This window comes from Ctenopharyngodon idella, chromosome 8 (assembly GCF_019924925.1).
Source record: "Ctenopharyngodon idella isolate HZGC_01 chromosome 8, HZGC01, whole genome shotgun sequence".
NCBI lineage: Eukaryota > Metazoa > Chordata > Actinopteri > Cypriniformes > Xenocyprididae > Ctenopharyngodon > Ctenopharyngodon idella.
Window position 1 is genome coordinate 19,697,264 of NC_067227.1, and position 16,072 is coordinate 19,713,335.

The 16,072-nt window shown below is 38.2% G+C and overlaps 1 protein-coding gene and 1 long non-coding RNA gene across 2 annotated transcripts; both read right to left on the bottom strand.

The window, feature by feature from the left end:
- On the bottom strand, window positions 1-1,647 carry LOC127518139 (uncharacterized). The gene is made up of 3 exons (XR_007931465.1): window positions 1,614-1,647; window positions 1,356-1,525; window positions 1-1,125 (listed from the first exon to the last, which is right to left on the bottom strand). It is a non-coding gene; the product is annotated as an uncharacterized LOC127518139 (long non-coding RNA).
- A 4,147-nt stretch (window positions 1,648-5,794) lies between these two features.
- Window positions 5,795-11,674, bottom strand: prf1.5 (perforin 1.5). Its single transcript, XM_051904405.1, has 3 exons — window positions 10,954-11,674; window positions 10,187-10,724; window positions 5,795-7,219 (listed from the first exon to the last, which is right to left on the bottom strand). Exons 2-3 carry the CDS (start codon window positions 10,714-10,716, stop codon window positions 6,196-6,198), a joined length of 1,554 nt encoding a protein of 517 aa, XP_051760365.1. The 5' UTR covers window positions 10,717-10,724; window positions 10,954-11,674; the 3' UTR covers window positions 5,795-6,195.
- Window positions 11,675-16,072: the final 4,398 nt, after the last annotated feature.

Here is a 16,072-nt window from a genome sequence, read left to right on the forward strand (position 1 = left end):
GTAGCGATTCTTTTTTGGGAAAGTAGCGATTCTTTTTGGAAAAAGTAGCAAATCTTTTTGGAAAACGTAGTGATTCTTTTTGAAAACGTAGATACATTTTGAAAAATAGTGATTGTTTTTGGAACAAGTAGCGATTCTTTTTAGAAAAGTAGCGATTCTTTTTGAAAATGTAGATACATTTTGAAAAAGTAGTGATTTGTTTTTTGAAAAAGTAGCGATTATTTTTAGAAAAGTAGCGATTCTTTTTGCAAAAGTAGCGATTCTTTTTTTAAAATGTAGGGATTAAAAGTAGCTTTTTTTTAAAAAGTAGTGATTAAAAGTAGCGATTATTTTTGAAAAAGTAGCGTTTCTTTTTAGAAAAGTAGTGATTCTTTTTGGAAAAAGTAGCAAATCTTTTTGGAAAACGTAGCGATTCTTTTTAGGAAAGTAGAGATTGTTTTTTGAAAAAGTAGCGATTCTTTTTAGAAAAAGAAGTGATTCTTCTCTCTTTTTAGATGGTTACACTTTTATTAACAATCAGTACTGAAATCTCTAAGTAAGCAGTCAACTTCACATTTATAACCATCTAAAAAGAGAGAATCACAATTTTAAGATGTCTAGACTTTAAGTCAAATATTAAAATCAGCCCCCCACAATTCTTGAATGCAAGATCAACCAAGCCTGCAGGAAGAAGAGAGAGAAAGTCACTGGGCCAAAGATCCACAACCTCAAGAGCACACACCACATGTGCATGGACGTGCACCAACCAACAAGTTTAAAAAGGTGTAGTGAATAATGCAAATAACTCTACACTCTCAAAACAACACCCATGCAGTGCAGGAAACCTCACGCCACATGCAGTAAAGGAAAGACCCAAATGACCCCAGAGAAAAGTACTGCCACGTAGGCTGGCTCCTAGAATATAGAAAAATGGGTTAAAAACTCCCCTTTTCTCCACACATATAGACCCTTAGTGGTTGGTACAAACAGGACTCAAAATCATTAATAACAAAAAAAAGAAAAAAAACTTCAAAACAAACATCAGTATATAACCATGAGATCAAAACTTAAAAAAAAAAATCATAAGCAAAACAGCAGGGCCTAGACATCAGAGATCCATATGCATAGAACTCCACAAAGGAAGATCTGTAAAACAGAAAACCAAAAACATAAATACAAGACAACTTTATAAATCTTTAACAAACTAAAAAAATAAACAATATAAAATCAACACAAATAAAATACCTGTCACGTTGCAAATCTAACACAGCGTCTTAACCACTCAAAACAATCGTAAACAATCCTTTAAATTACCCAATAATTATACATAAATATTATCACTATAACAAACCTAACCATCTAATACAAACACATACCTCTGCCTTAATCCAAGAGTGGACTAGAAACACTGCTCAAAATAAAGTGGAATAGAAACACTGCGTGATACAGCTTGTTGCTATAGGTGAAACACAGCGTCCACAACCTGCATAATATCGCATACAGCCCACGCGCTCACACTCTTGCATCAGGGGGAGGGGTTATCTCTCTGCAATTAACATAGAACAGACCATGTAAACAAACAAAACGTCCTTACACAAGCTCTTACAGTATCTAAACAAATGCCACGCTCATACCTCGCTATGGCGCTTCAGGGTCACAACACCGGAAGGAGACGGAAAAGATCAAAATGCCAAGAAGTTACGCAACCTGCCAACCTGCCAACCTTTGCGCTATTTATAGGGCAAAATAAATACATATGCCCCACCCCGTACACACCATCCTTATTATCCACTCGGTCACATGGAGGTAAAACTTTGGATCACACTGATGATTCTGTCAGTTTTTTCTTTTGGCAGCGAAGCCTGGAATTTGACTTAATCAAGATTAATTCCGAGGAACTCGAGAGAGGTGGTAGGTCCCTCGGTTTTCTTGGATGCAATTGGGGTACCTAAATCTGAAAAAACTTTTTGAACGGTGGTGAGGTGGGCACCCGGGGGATTTTCGCTAGGTGAGACAGTAGGGAAATCATTGAGTAAATGAATGAGGTAAGGGATGCCATAATTGTTTGCGAGGATCTAGCATAGGGCTTCGGACAGTGTGTCAAAGATTTTTGGGCTGCTTTTACATCCGAAAGTCAAACATATGGCGAAATAATATTTATCCTGCCAGCAGACTCCAAAGAGATGCCAGAAGTCGGAGTTTATTGGCATAACCTTGAAGGCTGAAGTGATGTCGAGTTTGGCTAACCAGGCTCTATGACGAGCAGATTTAATTAGCTGAATCGCCTGGTCGACATCATGATAGTTCAGCGAGAATTCTGACAGAGGAATTAGGCTATTGATGCTTGGAACGAAGCAGTCGTGGGGAGCAGAGAGATCGATAATGATAAGTTTTTTTCTCCTGAGAACTTTCTTGCAATTCAAATAGGGATAATGCGGAAGAATGGGTCGAATGGGCCGATCATGAAATTAAAATTCACCTCCTTTGCGAGGAGGGAATCTACAGTGTCTGGATCTGTCAGGGCAGATTGTAAAATTCTTACAAACGAAAGTTGCGTCTGGTAGGCTTTCTAACCCTGGATCAAAACCTTGTTGTAAACCAAAAAGAAGGTAGTGAATGAATTACTTGTCAGGGTGTTTTTTTAACTCGTGCACTAAGAGAGGGACATTAACAGGAGAAGAGAGGTATTTTTTGAAATCTTTATTGTTTTTTGTTGAGGATTTGTACACAGAACATACAGGGCAGGGCATGCACGCCGCCACAAAAATTACTAAAGTGCAAAAAACGGCCATCTTTGTCTGAAGCAACGAAAATCATTGAAGTTGTTTCAGACCTGATGGTTTAAACTGGAATGAAAACTTCCTTTATGTTTTCCAGAAAGAGATCTAGCCCGGACTGTGGCACATATGAGGTGGATTTAACATCAGTGGAGGTTGGCTGAGGGTTTGAGGAGTTTTGGATTTGAGGGCAAGAATGGGACTGATGATTGAGGGATCTACAGATGGCACATGAAATATTGCGGCAGCCCAGGAAAACTCTGTAGAGTCCAGGGCTTCCCAATATGGGCATTGATTCTCATTCATAAAAATGGCTGCCGCCTGACAATGATAAGTCAGCAATAATGGATAGGTAATCGTTCAGTTCTTTTCGCCTGTTTGGAAGGACTGAACAGATTCTGCTAGGGAGAGGATGCGATTTGAATTAGAGTGTGAATCTTAGAGGATGACAAAAAAAAGTGCCATAGTCCATGGAGCGAAGGCAATCTTTTTGTGGAATGGGAGACAGAAGAGAAGCCAAATCTACGTCTGTACATGAGAGGATTTGGTTGCGAAGCAGGTTAGAAACAGGTGGGGGCTCCATTGCAACTGCATGGACAGGTGTTCCTGTTGGTACAGCCGTAAACAGAGTATAGGATGGTGGATGGGCTAAAGAAGGAGGGGGGAAATTAGGAGAGAGAGAAGATGAGGCAGGCACAGATTGCAGAGGCAGCCTCACACTGGGTTCTGCACTCGTAGTAGGAAGGTTTAGGGAAGAGGGAAAGGCAAGATGCAGAGAAGGTTCCAGAGCGGTTCCTGTGTGCGGAGGCAGCCTTATGCTTGAGACCACTCTGGAAATGGTTGGAAAGGAAGCAGGAGGAATTGTGGAAGGAACAAAGGTCGCTGAGTTATGGGCGAGGTTAAGCAGATCAGAAGTGGGTGGTAGGTGGGGCTGTATGGGGGGAGCAATGTTGTAAACGGAGGAAGCTGAGGGTGCTAGGAAGGTGTGGGTTTGTTGGAGGAAGCATGGGGCTTAGCGCAGCAGCTGAGCACCCTGTGCTAAAAACAGGCAGGGCGGGGTTGGAACCCGCTGTGACGGGCAGCCCATGTGCAGTAGGCATGGGAGAGAGGTCGATAGAGCTTGAGGCAGACGCGCCTTCCTGGTTGGAAGGAGTGCGCCAAACTCTCTTGGGTGGCCGACTGGCGGCCCTTTTGAGCGGAGCATCGGGTGGAGTCTCGCCAGTTTGTCTACTCAGGTAAAGCGCATACAGCCGTGCTTTGTTTTGTCATCAAGAAAAGTTAATGCTTGTGGCCACGAGTGAATGGTGCAGTCCGTTAATGGTCCATTTTGAAATTTCAGGGATGGGAGATGATCCGGATGTAATCGGATGAGCTGGTGTGCAAGGAGAATTCGGTGTGGCTGAGGTGCATGGGCGCCTAGCCGGAGGTGGGGAAGAGCGAGTTCCATGGTGGCGCCTTGGTGAATTCGCCAGAGGACGCCAAGAAGGACGACCTCGATTCCCATTGTTTTGTCCAGAATTGGAGCCAGAGTTAGATGGTCCTGGGGTCAGTTCTACTACACAGAAAGATACTGCATCACAGGAAAATTTGTCGTCCAAGGTAAAGAGCTGCACTTCGTCGGGTTGGGACATGTTTTACGGAATAGGGTGGGGCCAATTGCTGGAAAAATTTGTCAATGGGATGACCTGGTGTTTGCAACTTATATAGTACACACGTAATGATGATTGACAGGACTGAATGTTTAGGCTCCTCCCGAACCTACGTTTTGAACTTCATTATGAGAGTTGGCGTGGATTTAAGCGTATGCACACTCTAAGATCTGATTGTGTGGATGTTGTAAAATAAATAAATAAATTCTGTTCGTTTTTTTAACTATCCTTTTAACTTTTCATGACCATGAAACAGTACAACTACAGTACAATGCTAAAACTGCCAGTTTAAACTAAAGATAATAAAATAAAATTATTTTATAATTTTTTTATAAACAATAAAGACCAATTTACTCGCTACAGATGGTAACTGAAAAAAGAAGACAGAAGACAAAACTTCATTATCATTTTATCTGAATAAAAAATGACATTCTTTTTGTAATAAAGTAAAGTAATTCCACTTACATAATGCTGGTAATACTTGTTGTCGTCTTAAATTGAAGTGTTTTATAGAGCTATTTACATTTTTAAAAATTAAATTTCTGCCATCATGTACTCAATCTTATATCATTCCAAATCTGTATGCAGTTTTTTTTTTTTTTTTAAATGTTCATATTTTATGTTCCAGAGAAGAAAACAATGTATACAAATTAGTATGCAGGACCTGCAGGTGGATAATTTTACATTTAAAGGTTTGTGATTTGTTAATCACTTTCAATATGTAGCGCCCTTGATGGACAAAAACACTGCTCACACATTTGTTAAATTATAAGGAGCTTCTAAAACCGCTCTAAGTGATTTTAGTGTCTGAGAAGAACACACATTCTATTTTCATAGTGTTGTTTGTTCACATCATAATGTTAACAATTCTTCAAAAAGACCTACAAACACACATTATAGCATTTAAGGTCAAACTTAAATCAGTGTCACCTGGTAATGTTGTCAATCCCATTCAGTATGTCATTTATTACTTGAAGACTTGTCCTTTTTGTGCGTCCTTTTGTTCACCTGTTAATAATTCCATTCATTTAGAACAGGGGTGTCCAAAAGGGCCACTGTCCTGCAGAGCTTAGCTCCAGCTTGCCTCAACCAACACACCTGCCTGGAAGTTTCTAGCATGCATAGTAAGACCTTGATTAGCTGGTTCAGGTGTGTTTAATTGGGGTTGGAGCTAAAATCTGCAGTGGCCCTCCAGGAGCAGGATTTGACACCCCTGAACTATGAACTATGGTAGAATGCTAAAAATCACTATTTATGCATTTGACACTGATCTTTTAGAATACAACTTTCAGTGCATACAAGTTATATCCTAAAACATTGTGCGTTAATTAATGAGTATGTGTGCTCCCTGGGAAATGAACCAATGACCTTGGAGTGGTAAACATAGCACAGAATTTCATGTCTTATTTATTGTAAAGTTATTGAACCAATAGGCAGTTTAATTGAATGATCTGTTACAGGACATGAAAAGATCTCATAATTCACTTTGTGTTACATTACAACCACAGACAGCATAGGAATCACACCACTGAAAGCAAAACTATTTTCTGTCTTCTGAGTTTCAGTAAAAAATCTTCTAGAAATAAACATTGCAGTCTTCCACTTTTTTCAACAAGAAAAAACTAAATGTGCCATTACATTTGAACACTATAAATGTTGGAAATTTATTACAAAAAAATAATAACGAAAATGTGATTATTTTTATTTGTGCTTATGACGTGTCATCTCTAAAAATGAATATGCAGAAATATTCTTTATAATTATAGTTTGTTCTATACAAATAAAAGGTCTTATGTTTTTGGTGAATATCTGCTACAACTGGGTCCAGTCAGGTGAGCATCACAAGAAGCACTGTAAGTGAAATAAAGGATGCCACGCTTTAATTTACAGCTGTGTGAATGAGTCCCACGTTCAGGTCTGACCACACATCTCCCCACCATGTCATTATAAATTACATCACTGTCCCACACCTCAAATATGAGTTCATGACCAAACTCAATTGATCCAAAATCATAGCTGATGTTCCATTCGGGATCATTATTGTCCATAACCACCTCAGTCTCCTCATACATAAGGTTGTACCAAACTTTCACATAGCCGTCAGTGCGTGTGAAGAGATCTGCTTTCAGGCCTGCGGCTCTCTGCACCAACACTGTCAACATGCCACGAGCGGCTCGCATAGGGCAGCAGTTGTAATCCAGATTTGGTGTCTGAGAACATCCTGGATTCTGCTTGTGATCTACAGAAAGCATGTTCTCTTCAATATACTCTGTTACTGCACTTTTCAGATTGGCACTAACCTCAGGATCAGCCACCAGATGATGGAGAGGGAAAATTGCATATGATATAACATCAGGGTTGTCATGCAAGCTCATCATCCAGTTCGAGTACGCTTCAGCTGGGCTTTGGTTTAAAACAAGGTCTGGAAAGTATTTTTCACCTCCCAGCACCTCTATCTTGTGTGTCATGAAGCCCTGGTAGAATCCCATGCTCAAGTTATCTTTAAGGATTTGAGAGCATTTGTTGGAGAGAGACACATTAGCTGGCAGGAACCCTAAATTCATCTTTAACTCAATATTCAGACAGTTCTTGATATCGGTCTCAGAGTAGCCCTTCAGGGTTGCAAGACAAGTTCGAAAAGCCGTGACCCGTCTCACTCGCCCTCCCAGATGGACTTGACGTATGTAGTGAGTGCCGTACGTATCTATAGTTCTTCGGTACAGGGGTTTTGTTTCGTCATCATACTGTGTTGGAAGTCGCTGGAGATGTTTTGCAAATTCAGTGCTGAGCTCTGGGTGATCTGTAACTCTGTAACTGTAAATGAACAAAAAAAGAAGTCTTCTGTCAGCAGATTTTGAGTGTGTTTTCTAAATAAAACTGTAATTTGCCTGATATTGTGTTTTTCAGTGTTTTTTGACAGTTATTTGGTCAAGGGACTTGATAAGAAAGTACTTAGTAAAGCATGCTCAGGGTTTGTTTTTCAGATAATGCTGTGATTTGGCTGACTTTTTGGATTTGAAGTGTTTTAATTATGACTAATTTGGTCAGATGAGGATTACATGCTAATCTAAGCATCCTTGAGATAAGGCCTCTTCCTCATAATACGTTATCTCTTAAGGAAAAGAAGACTGACATTCAAATTATTTACTTGCACTGCAGCTTGCTTTTAAATGTTGTTAACTGGGATCTTATGAGCCTTGAAATATGTGACTGTCTCTGAATAGCTAACAAGAATGAACTTAATGAAAATACATAAAAATATATTACTTTTTTTTTACTTAATAGCCTAATATCAAGGCTGGTATTCTCAAGTCACCTTATCATGAGAAAATTAAGGTAAACTGCAATTGAACATCTTTTTAGTATCTGGCTTCGGACTGAACATGTATGAATGTCAGTGCATTAGAGCAGAAAGAGCTAGAGCACAAAGGTAACACAAGCACATTTTTTAAGCAAAACAAAAGGAAATGTTTCAGGGACTTCATTACAGTGCCACTTGAAAGTTTGTGAACCCCTTGCAGAATCTGTGAAAATGTGAAAAATTTTAACAAAATAAAAGAGTTAATACAAAATGCATGTTATTTTTTATTTAGTACTGTCCTGAGTAAGATATTTTACATAAAAGATGTTTACATATAATTCACAAGACAAAAAAATAGCTGAATTTATTAAAATGACCCCATTCAAAAGTTTGTGAAACATTGATTACTGTGTGTGGTTACCTGGATGACCTACGACTGTTTTTTTGTTTTGTTCATGAGTCCCTTGTTTGTTCTGAGCAGTTAAACTGAGCTCTGTTCTTCAGAAAAATTCTCCAGGTCCTGCAGATTCTTCAGATTTCAAGCATCTTTTGCATATTTGAACCCTTTACAGCAGTGACTATATGATTTTGAGATCCATCTTTTCACACTGAGGACAACTGAGGGACTCAAACACAACTATTAAAAAAGCTTCAAACATTCACTGATTCTCCAGAAGGAAACACAATGTATTAAGAGCCGGGGGGTGAAAACATTTTGAATTTGAAGATCAAGGTAAATTGTACTTAATTTGTCTCCGGGAAACATGTAGGTATCTTCTGTTGCTTCTGAAGGGCAGTACTAAATGAAGAAAATTGATATTTAAACAAAATAAGAAAAATTTGGACATCTTCATCCTGTTCAAAAGTTTTCACCCCTGAATCTTATTTTAATTAGGAAATTATTCTTTTGAAAAGGTTTAGCATCAATTGCTTTTAGTTGCTACCTGCTCTTATAATAATATTCAGATTTTTTTTTTTTTTAATGAATGGGCTTTTTGTGCCTTTATTCAGATAGGACAGTAGAGAGCAGACCGGAAAGCATTGGGGCAGAGAGAAGGGGCAGGATCAGCAAAGGACCTCAAGACAGGTAATCGAACTCGGGTCACTGTGAACGCATCAGCACGCTAACCACTAGGCTATCGGCGCAGACAATAATGTTCAGACTTTTTAAGTGTCACTTTAAAGCTAAATATATTGCCCTCTAGTGGTTAAAAAGAAAACTTAAAGGATTAGTTCACTTCTGAATGAAAATTTCTTGATAATTTACTCACCCCCATGTCATCCAAGATGTTCATGTCTTTCTTTCTTCAGTCGAAAAGAAATTAAGGTTTTTGAGGAAAACATTCCAGTATTTTTGTCCATATAGTGGACTTCAGTGGAGTTCACTGGGTGGAAGGTCCAAATTGCAGTTTCAGTGCAGCTTCAAAGGGCTCTACACGATCCCAGGCAAGGAATAAAGCTATTTTCTAGCGAAACTAGACAAGACGAGCAAGACGAACCCCACTGAAGTCCACTGTATGGAGTAGAATCCTGGAATATTTTCCTCAAAAACCTTAATTTCTTTTCGACTGAAAAAAGAAAGACATAAACATCTTGGATGACATGGGGGTGAGTAAATTATCAGGAAATTTTCATTCAGAAGTGAAATAATCCTTTAATTCGTCTTGCGGAAGAGTAGTGTTTTGGTTGTGCTCCGGCTCTGCTCCTCTGTGCGGATGAATGTAGTTAGAGGCACCAGTGTGCACATGGATACAGGATGTTATGATGATGGACAAACAATTTTTTTTTTTTCCCGGTGATTCACCAGATGCTTACCGTTTTAAATGATCCGTGGTCAATTTTTTTCTAACTTTCAGCAGATGCACGCTACTCACAGCCGGAGCAACTTTTCTGAGCATGACGTGACACACCAGGTCAAATAATGTATGTATGCAATTTCAGTCAAAGTATATTTGGGTAAAGTCATTGTTTGTAAGATAGATTTTATTTGCACTCTCTTATTAATGGCACTGTTATTTTATCACAAAAAGTTACAAAGTGTAGCTTTAAGTGTTCAAATAATTTTGGGGCTGCTGTACCTCAAACATGTAACACTGGCTAAAGATTTCCCAAATGTATAGGCTAGTTTTTAAATAAGCATAATTTTATTTTATATATCATTTGAAATTAGTCACTTTGATATCATAATGAGTTTAAAATGAAGGTATAAGGCTTAACAGATGATATTTATGAGTTCTTAGAATTTCGATTTGCCTAATTTGGATGAGATATTGAATGAGACTGCTATATAAATGCAAAATGTAAACCAATAATTAACTGTGTGTGCTTTTTCAGTTATTCTAATCATCTAGCAAGGTTGTATGCATGTTCAGAGATAATGAGAAGGGTCAAATTACCTTACCTTTTGGTTTTTTAGTTAAACCAAAAGGTCAGTAGAAATACAATGCTAAATAATGAGTCATAAACTCATATGGACTTACCTGTAATATGTGCAACTGATCTCATGGAGGGCAAATGTTGCCTTATCCATTGCATTCTGAGAATGGGCAAATTTAGCAATATCTGAACGGCTCCCTCCCAAAATCGCCTTTCCAATGTCATCAAGGTTAAGGTCCATTTCCCAGTTGTTGTTGATGAGTGATGTTGAACTCTTCATTAGGGAGTCAACAGAATGATGAAGAGCAGTAGAAAGCTGTTTGCTGCAGCGGCTGAAGGGACGCCAGTCCAGCATGGCTGAGGGAAGTTTCTGCATCTGCCCTCCCTGAAAGCGGTTCTTGCAGACCGTACAAGTGCCGTTGTCCATGTGTGACTTGACATTGATCAAAAATGCACCTTTACGGCGCATCCTGACAACGTCAAAGCCTTCGCCTGCCAAGTTGTAACCAGGCACAAATGGTGCTTTCTCACATTCTGCCTGAGAGCCTGCGTGGCAAGCTGAACTCATGTCCCAGTGTGTCATGATCAGAGAAATGCAGAGAAACACATGGAAAACACAGTGATTTTTTTCCATGATGATGTCTACACGGAAGTACAGAGGGTTCACATGTAATATTTCATTTCTTCCAGAATGGAAAAACATAAATGAAGCAATATGCATGCAAAATGAAAAGAAAAATACTAAGAATACTGGTGTAAATTTATAATGAAAGTACTGATTGCAGGTTTTTTTATTATTGTTATTTATGCTGAAATGGCATTGCTAAAATATCCAAACTGTAAAAAAAAAAAAAAAAAAAAATCAGCTCACCAAGTTCAATGTTATCCAGCTTTCATGCAACAGTCTGTTCCAGCTGTGTTACACCACAATATTGACCTACTTCAGAAAAGTATTTTTCTGCGTTCTTCCGAAAATACAGTTTCTTCATAAAATGTTATTGCTGTAGAGTCACTTTCAGGAATGCTAATGTTGAAAAGGAGCATTGTGTGAAAGCCTGAGCCCGTGGCATTTGTGGAAGGGAGTGTCTTCCTTTCAAGCCCTTTTTTCTGTGCAGGGAAGATTTCATCCGCTGACTGGTTTTGTTTTGATTTTTTTTTTTAGTGAATACCAGCTGTGCAGTGGGGGAGGGTTCTCATGAGACCTCGCATAAGAGAATTGAGGATGAAGTGCAAGGTCAAGCTTAATCATGCAGGATGATGTATATTTTCTTTTGGATATGCGGAAACACTCATGTTTTGTTTTTATCTATGATGTATAGAAAATTATAGAGGACAAAAATGCCAAATTTAACATTACAACAGCCTATTTTACTGCCTCAAAAAATGACCTTTTTGGTTTTATCTCTCTATTTGTGTGTGTTTGCACGTTCCAGACAGACTGCCGGTTTGTGGATTAGTGTTGGGAATTTTTCCAAGTGGTGCTCACTGCAGAACCAAATGACGTCCAACTCCCCCTCTCTGGACATAATGGGCAGCGAGCAACCTCTCAGTTTTTCATGTTTTCTGATTTATGAGATTATACTGTAACTTTTTAAAGGGAAACAATTATCTCAAGGAATACACTGATATTTAGCCTTGCTGTGTACAAAGTTGTTGGTTTAAATGTATAATATATATAATATATTACAATATATTTATTATAATACATATAAAATAAATTTTATATAAGACAAAGAAGCCATGGAGTTAGTGGAATAGTGACAGTTGGCCTTAATACTGCCAAACACACACACACACACACACATATTTCTAATTTTAATAATAATATTAATAAAATTAATGATAATTCTAATTACTAATTTTGATTGTTCACTATGTTAGCAAATTCATGTTTCCTGATTTATGAGATTATACTGTAACATTTTAAAGGGAAATAATTATCTCAAACAGGTAGTTGATAAATAGGGCAAATGCCAGATTAACTTAATTCCTGTTTTGTTTGGGGGGGGGGGTTTGACCTTATTGCATATACATTTGTAGGAGTTTCCCTTTCAGATGCAAAATTTATGGGAGGAGAGTGTGTGATTACTAAGGTTTGCGCTAGTCAATTTACTGGTATGTGCACCATTATTTACCGCCCCGAAAAAGCATGTTTTAAACCAGGCGCTAATTTGCTCTTAGTACATTGCGTTGGTCATTATGGAAATGCTCCGGCTGCTCCTGTATTATTTAATTTGCGCGTCGTCAGTAGATCACGCGCAGAACTTTCCACTCCCATCTGTGCTTTTTGGGAATTGCGTTCTTGCGCTAATTTGCCCTGTTTAGTAAATCTGGCCCTTAGAGTCATTATTCGATAGTTTCTCTTACCCCTTTTAAAGAAGGGTGTATTAGAAACTGATGGTTTGCTCAAGGCTGTTGATCTGTTGAACTTCAAACAATGCTATAACTTATTGCTTTTTCTGGATTCTTAGTGTTTGGTCTAGTTAATAAAGTCTTGAACGTGTCTCACATGAAGTTGTTTGTGGTTCATGCTCATATACTAGAGTCCCTAATTATGCAGATTTTGGATGAGTATACTGTACAGCAGGAGTGGGGAATGTTGATCCTGGAGGGCCATTGTCCTACAGAGTTTAGCTCCAACCCTAATTAAACACACCTGAAGCTAATGAAGGTCTTCAGGATTACTCAGCTTACAGGCAGGTGAGTGTTTTTTTCAGGGTTGGAGCTAAACTCTGCAGGACAATGGCCCTCCAGGATCAACGTTTCCCACCTCTGCTTTACAGTATGAAAGTTATTTCCAATACCCCGGAAATGAACATTTCTTAGAATTACAGTTTTTTTTCAACTGCTTACACACAAAATCTTTACTTGTCACACAATTTCTGAAACCTGACACTCAAACAGCAGAACCACACACCAAATCTGCAAAACCATACACTAATTCTCGGCCTTCGACTCAGTTTTCAATTTCATAAAACACTTTTTGCAAAACACAACACACAATTCTCTATGTAACACACAAAAATCTAACAGGAAGTATCTTGATTTCCTTTTTCAAACACAACCAATCAAAACGCCACACTAATTCATCAGTGCCTCACACTCCTCACATGTGCAAACTCCTCACATGTGCAAACACTCATTGCTTTACTTAACACCAACCAATCATGGCTTTAGAATAGGCCTATAAATAGGCCAAAGGTCAAGTTATAGATTTTGAACAACTTTTCTGTTGTTTACTTGCTTCCATATTCATCATTTCTAAACCCTATTGAGGATTTTTTTTCTCCACATGGTTGCTGGAAAGTGCATGTTCGTCATCCCTATGTCAACATAACACTTCTCCAGGCAATGGAGGAGGCATGTGGAGACACTGACGCTGCCCCCATCTAAGGTTGGATACGCAAGAGAGAACATAGCATGTGACGTGGATGAAGTATTGTGGCCAGACCAAGCCAGGAGGAGAGATGAAGCCTAGATACACCCAACCATCTCGCTCACCAACAAACACACACACAACACACACATGCTGGGTTTCCATGTTCTATGGGGACACTCCATAGGCGTAATGGTTTTTATACTGTATATTCTGTATATAAATGTCCCGAAGTCAAAATGCACTGGTATTATACTTGTGAGGACATTTGGTCCCCTACCAGGACACGCATACACACTATTCCTTTGGAATATTCACCTTTTTCAAAAATTATGCTTTTTTTTTTTTTTTTTTTGTCCAATTACACTGGTTGATGTATTATATTTTATTCTGTACTCTGCAATACTGTATTCACAACCACAAATGCTTACAGTAAAAAAAAATAAAAAATAGTTTGGTTTCAATCTTGCTTTCCTGTTTACCATCTCTGGCATGTGAGGCATTTTGCATTTTATGTGTGCAGTTCTTGGATTTGTGTGTAAAGTTTAAAAAAAAAAAAAAAGGCAAAGTTTTGAAAATGTGTGTAAGCAGTTGAAAAAAACTGTAATAAACAATTAACACTGAGTGTTCACTGGATTAACAGATTAGTTTATTGTGGTATTAATTTTGCAACATCAAGTTAATTCTTAGAGCTGATCTATATATTTATAATTAATTAGGCCAATAACTAGTTGTAATTAATTATTCATATTTCTTTTTGGGCTAATTTGCTTGTAGCTTCCACCACAAAAATAGTTGATTACAATCTCCCTAGCAAAAAGTAAGTGAAACACGTATAATTTACAGTTTTTCTCGATTGCTTAAACATTTCTTGAAACTATGCCTCATTTTCTCAAAACAGTAAACACAAATCCATAATGTCTCACCCAATTCCCCAAACATCCTATTTTCAGGTCAAAATGAAGCTCAACACTCAAAACCGTTCACTCCGGCTGAAAAAACAAACCAAACAAAACCAAAGACATCACACACAAGCCCTCAAAAACACACACATTACAACAAAGTCTTACACACTGGTGAGATAAATTCAACACAATACTACAAAAAACAAAAACAAAATCCAGTAATAAGTTGTGTCACTTGTGGTTCTCCCCCTCACTGAACTTTTCACATGATGAACACATGTAAACATTTGCACATTTTTTATTCCTTAATGTACTGTACAGTACAATACACCAAACAACAAAAAATATTCTGCCCCAGCATCACATCCTCTTGCATGCCTGATCCACCCCTGGCACGCATCAACTGAAATGTCTAGTCAGGCTTCTTCCATTCCATTGTCTCTGTGTCCTACAAAAATAGAAGTACTGATTACTGTAACTGTAACACATCCTTTTTACAAAATGGAAGCAGACAGAAACTCTATCTGTATGTAAGGCACTTTGATGCATGTGTTGTAACACTCAAAAGTTACAGTAGAGTACACTGAGGTACACCTACCTGTTTTCCTCCCTGAAGGTTCTCATGATCGAGGCGATGGTGAAGCAACTTACAGTTTTTTACAGACGCTAGGACACATTTTTCAATACTTAGGTCACTTTTGCAAAACTCTTCACACAGTGAGCACAACAGAAGTCTATGTGGGCTAAACTGAGGATCAATTATCATTGCTTTGGCACAAAATGCATTCAATGACTACATCTCTCAAATTTCATGAATTCTTTTCTCACTCAGACACAACAACTGCCAAAACTCTTTGTACGTACAGGCCAATTTGCACATGCTTACATACTGTTTTCAAAACTGTTAAACTTAAGTTCAAAACAATAACATAATACAAAACTGAATAAGACAGAAATTTGCTACATTTCTACAGTAATATAGTTATGAAATATATTCTGAATCTAAAAAATCAAATACTATCAAAACAATTAGATGAAACTGAACACCTACACAAGCATTAGTCTTTCAGTTTCATTACCATCAATTCAAAAGGGGAAACTTAGGAATAATTTTGTTCTGTAATGTAAACATGAACCATGTAACATAAACTGCAGTGAATTATAAGCAGTAGAGAGTGTCATTCTTGTTTTGTAAAGACATTTTAAAAAAGAAAACATTGTATAAGCTAACTGATGTTAGTGTTTTTAGGTCGATGTTTTATGAGTGACAAAGTGTGTTTGCTCAGTGAAAACCTTTGCTAGTGTTCTGGAAGAATGAGTTGATTTGAGACATGTATGAAGTGTTTTGGTAGATTTGGTGCATTTTGAATGTGAAGTTAACCTCTGTGCCAAGATGAAAGTTGGTTAGGAGAACTGTGTGAAGAGTTTTGAAAAAGTGACCTAATTATTGAGAAATGTGTCCTAGCGATTGTAAAAAACTGTAAGTTTGGCTGAACTCATTGCCCAGCCTCCCTCATGGTCATAACATGGACAAGGACATGGTCAACTAGTGGCACGAATTTCATCTGAGACTCCTTGTCTCCTTGCACCTCATCCTTATCCTCATCCGCGTCCTTCTCCTCTTCCCTCACCTCTTCCTCCACTCTTTACCGCTCTTGCTCATCCTCTTCCTACTCCTCTCTGGTGTCCTCAACCTTTTCAGTCATGTC

Excerpts from the sequence above, each read along its gene's own strand:
- prf1.5 (XM_051904405.1), bottom strand. The coding sequence starts at position 10,716 with ATGGAAAAAAATCACTGTGTTTTCCATGTGTTTCTCTGCATTTCTCTG. Across the intron at positions 7,220-10,186 it reads ATCAGTTGCACATATTACAG|TTACAGAGTTACAGATCACC; the intron begins GTAAGTCCATAT and ends GTTCATTTACAG.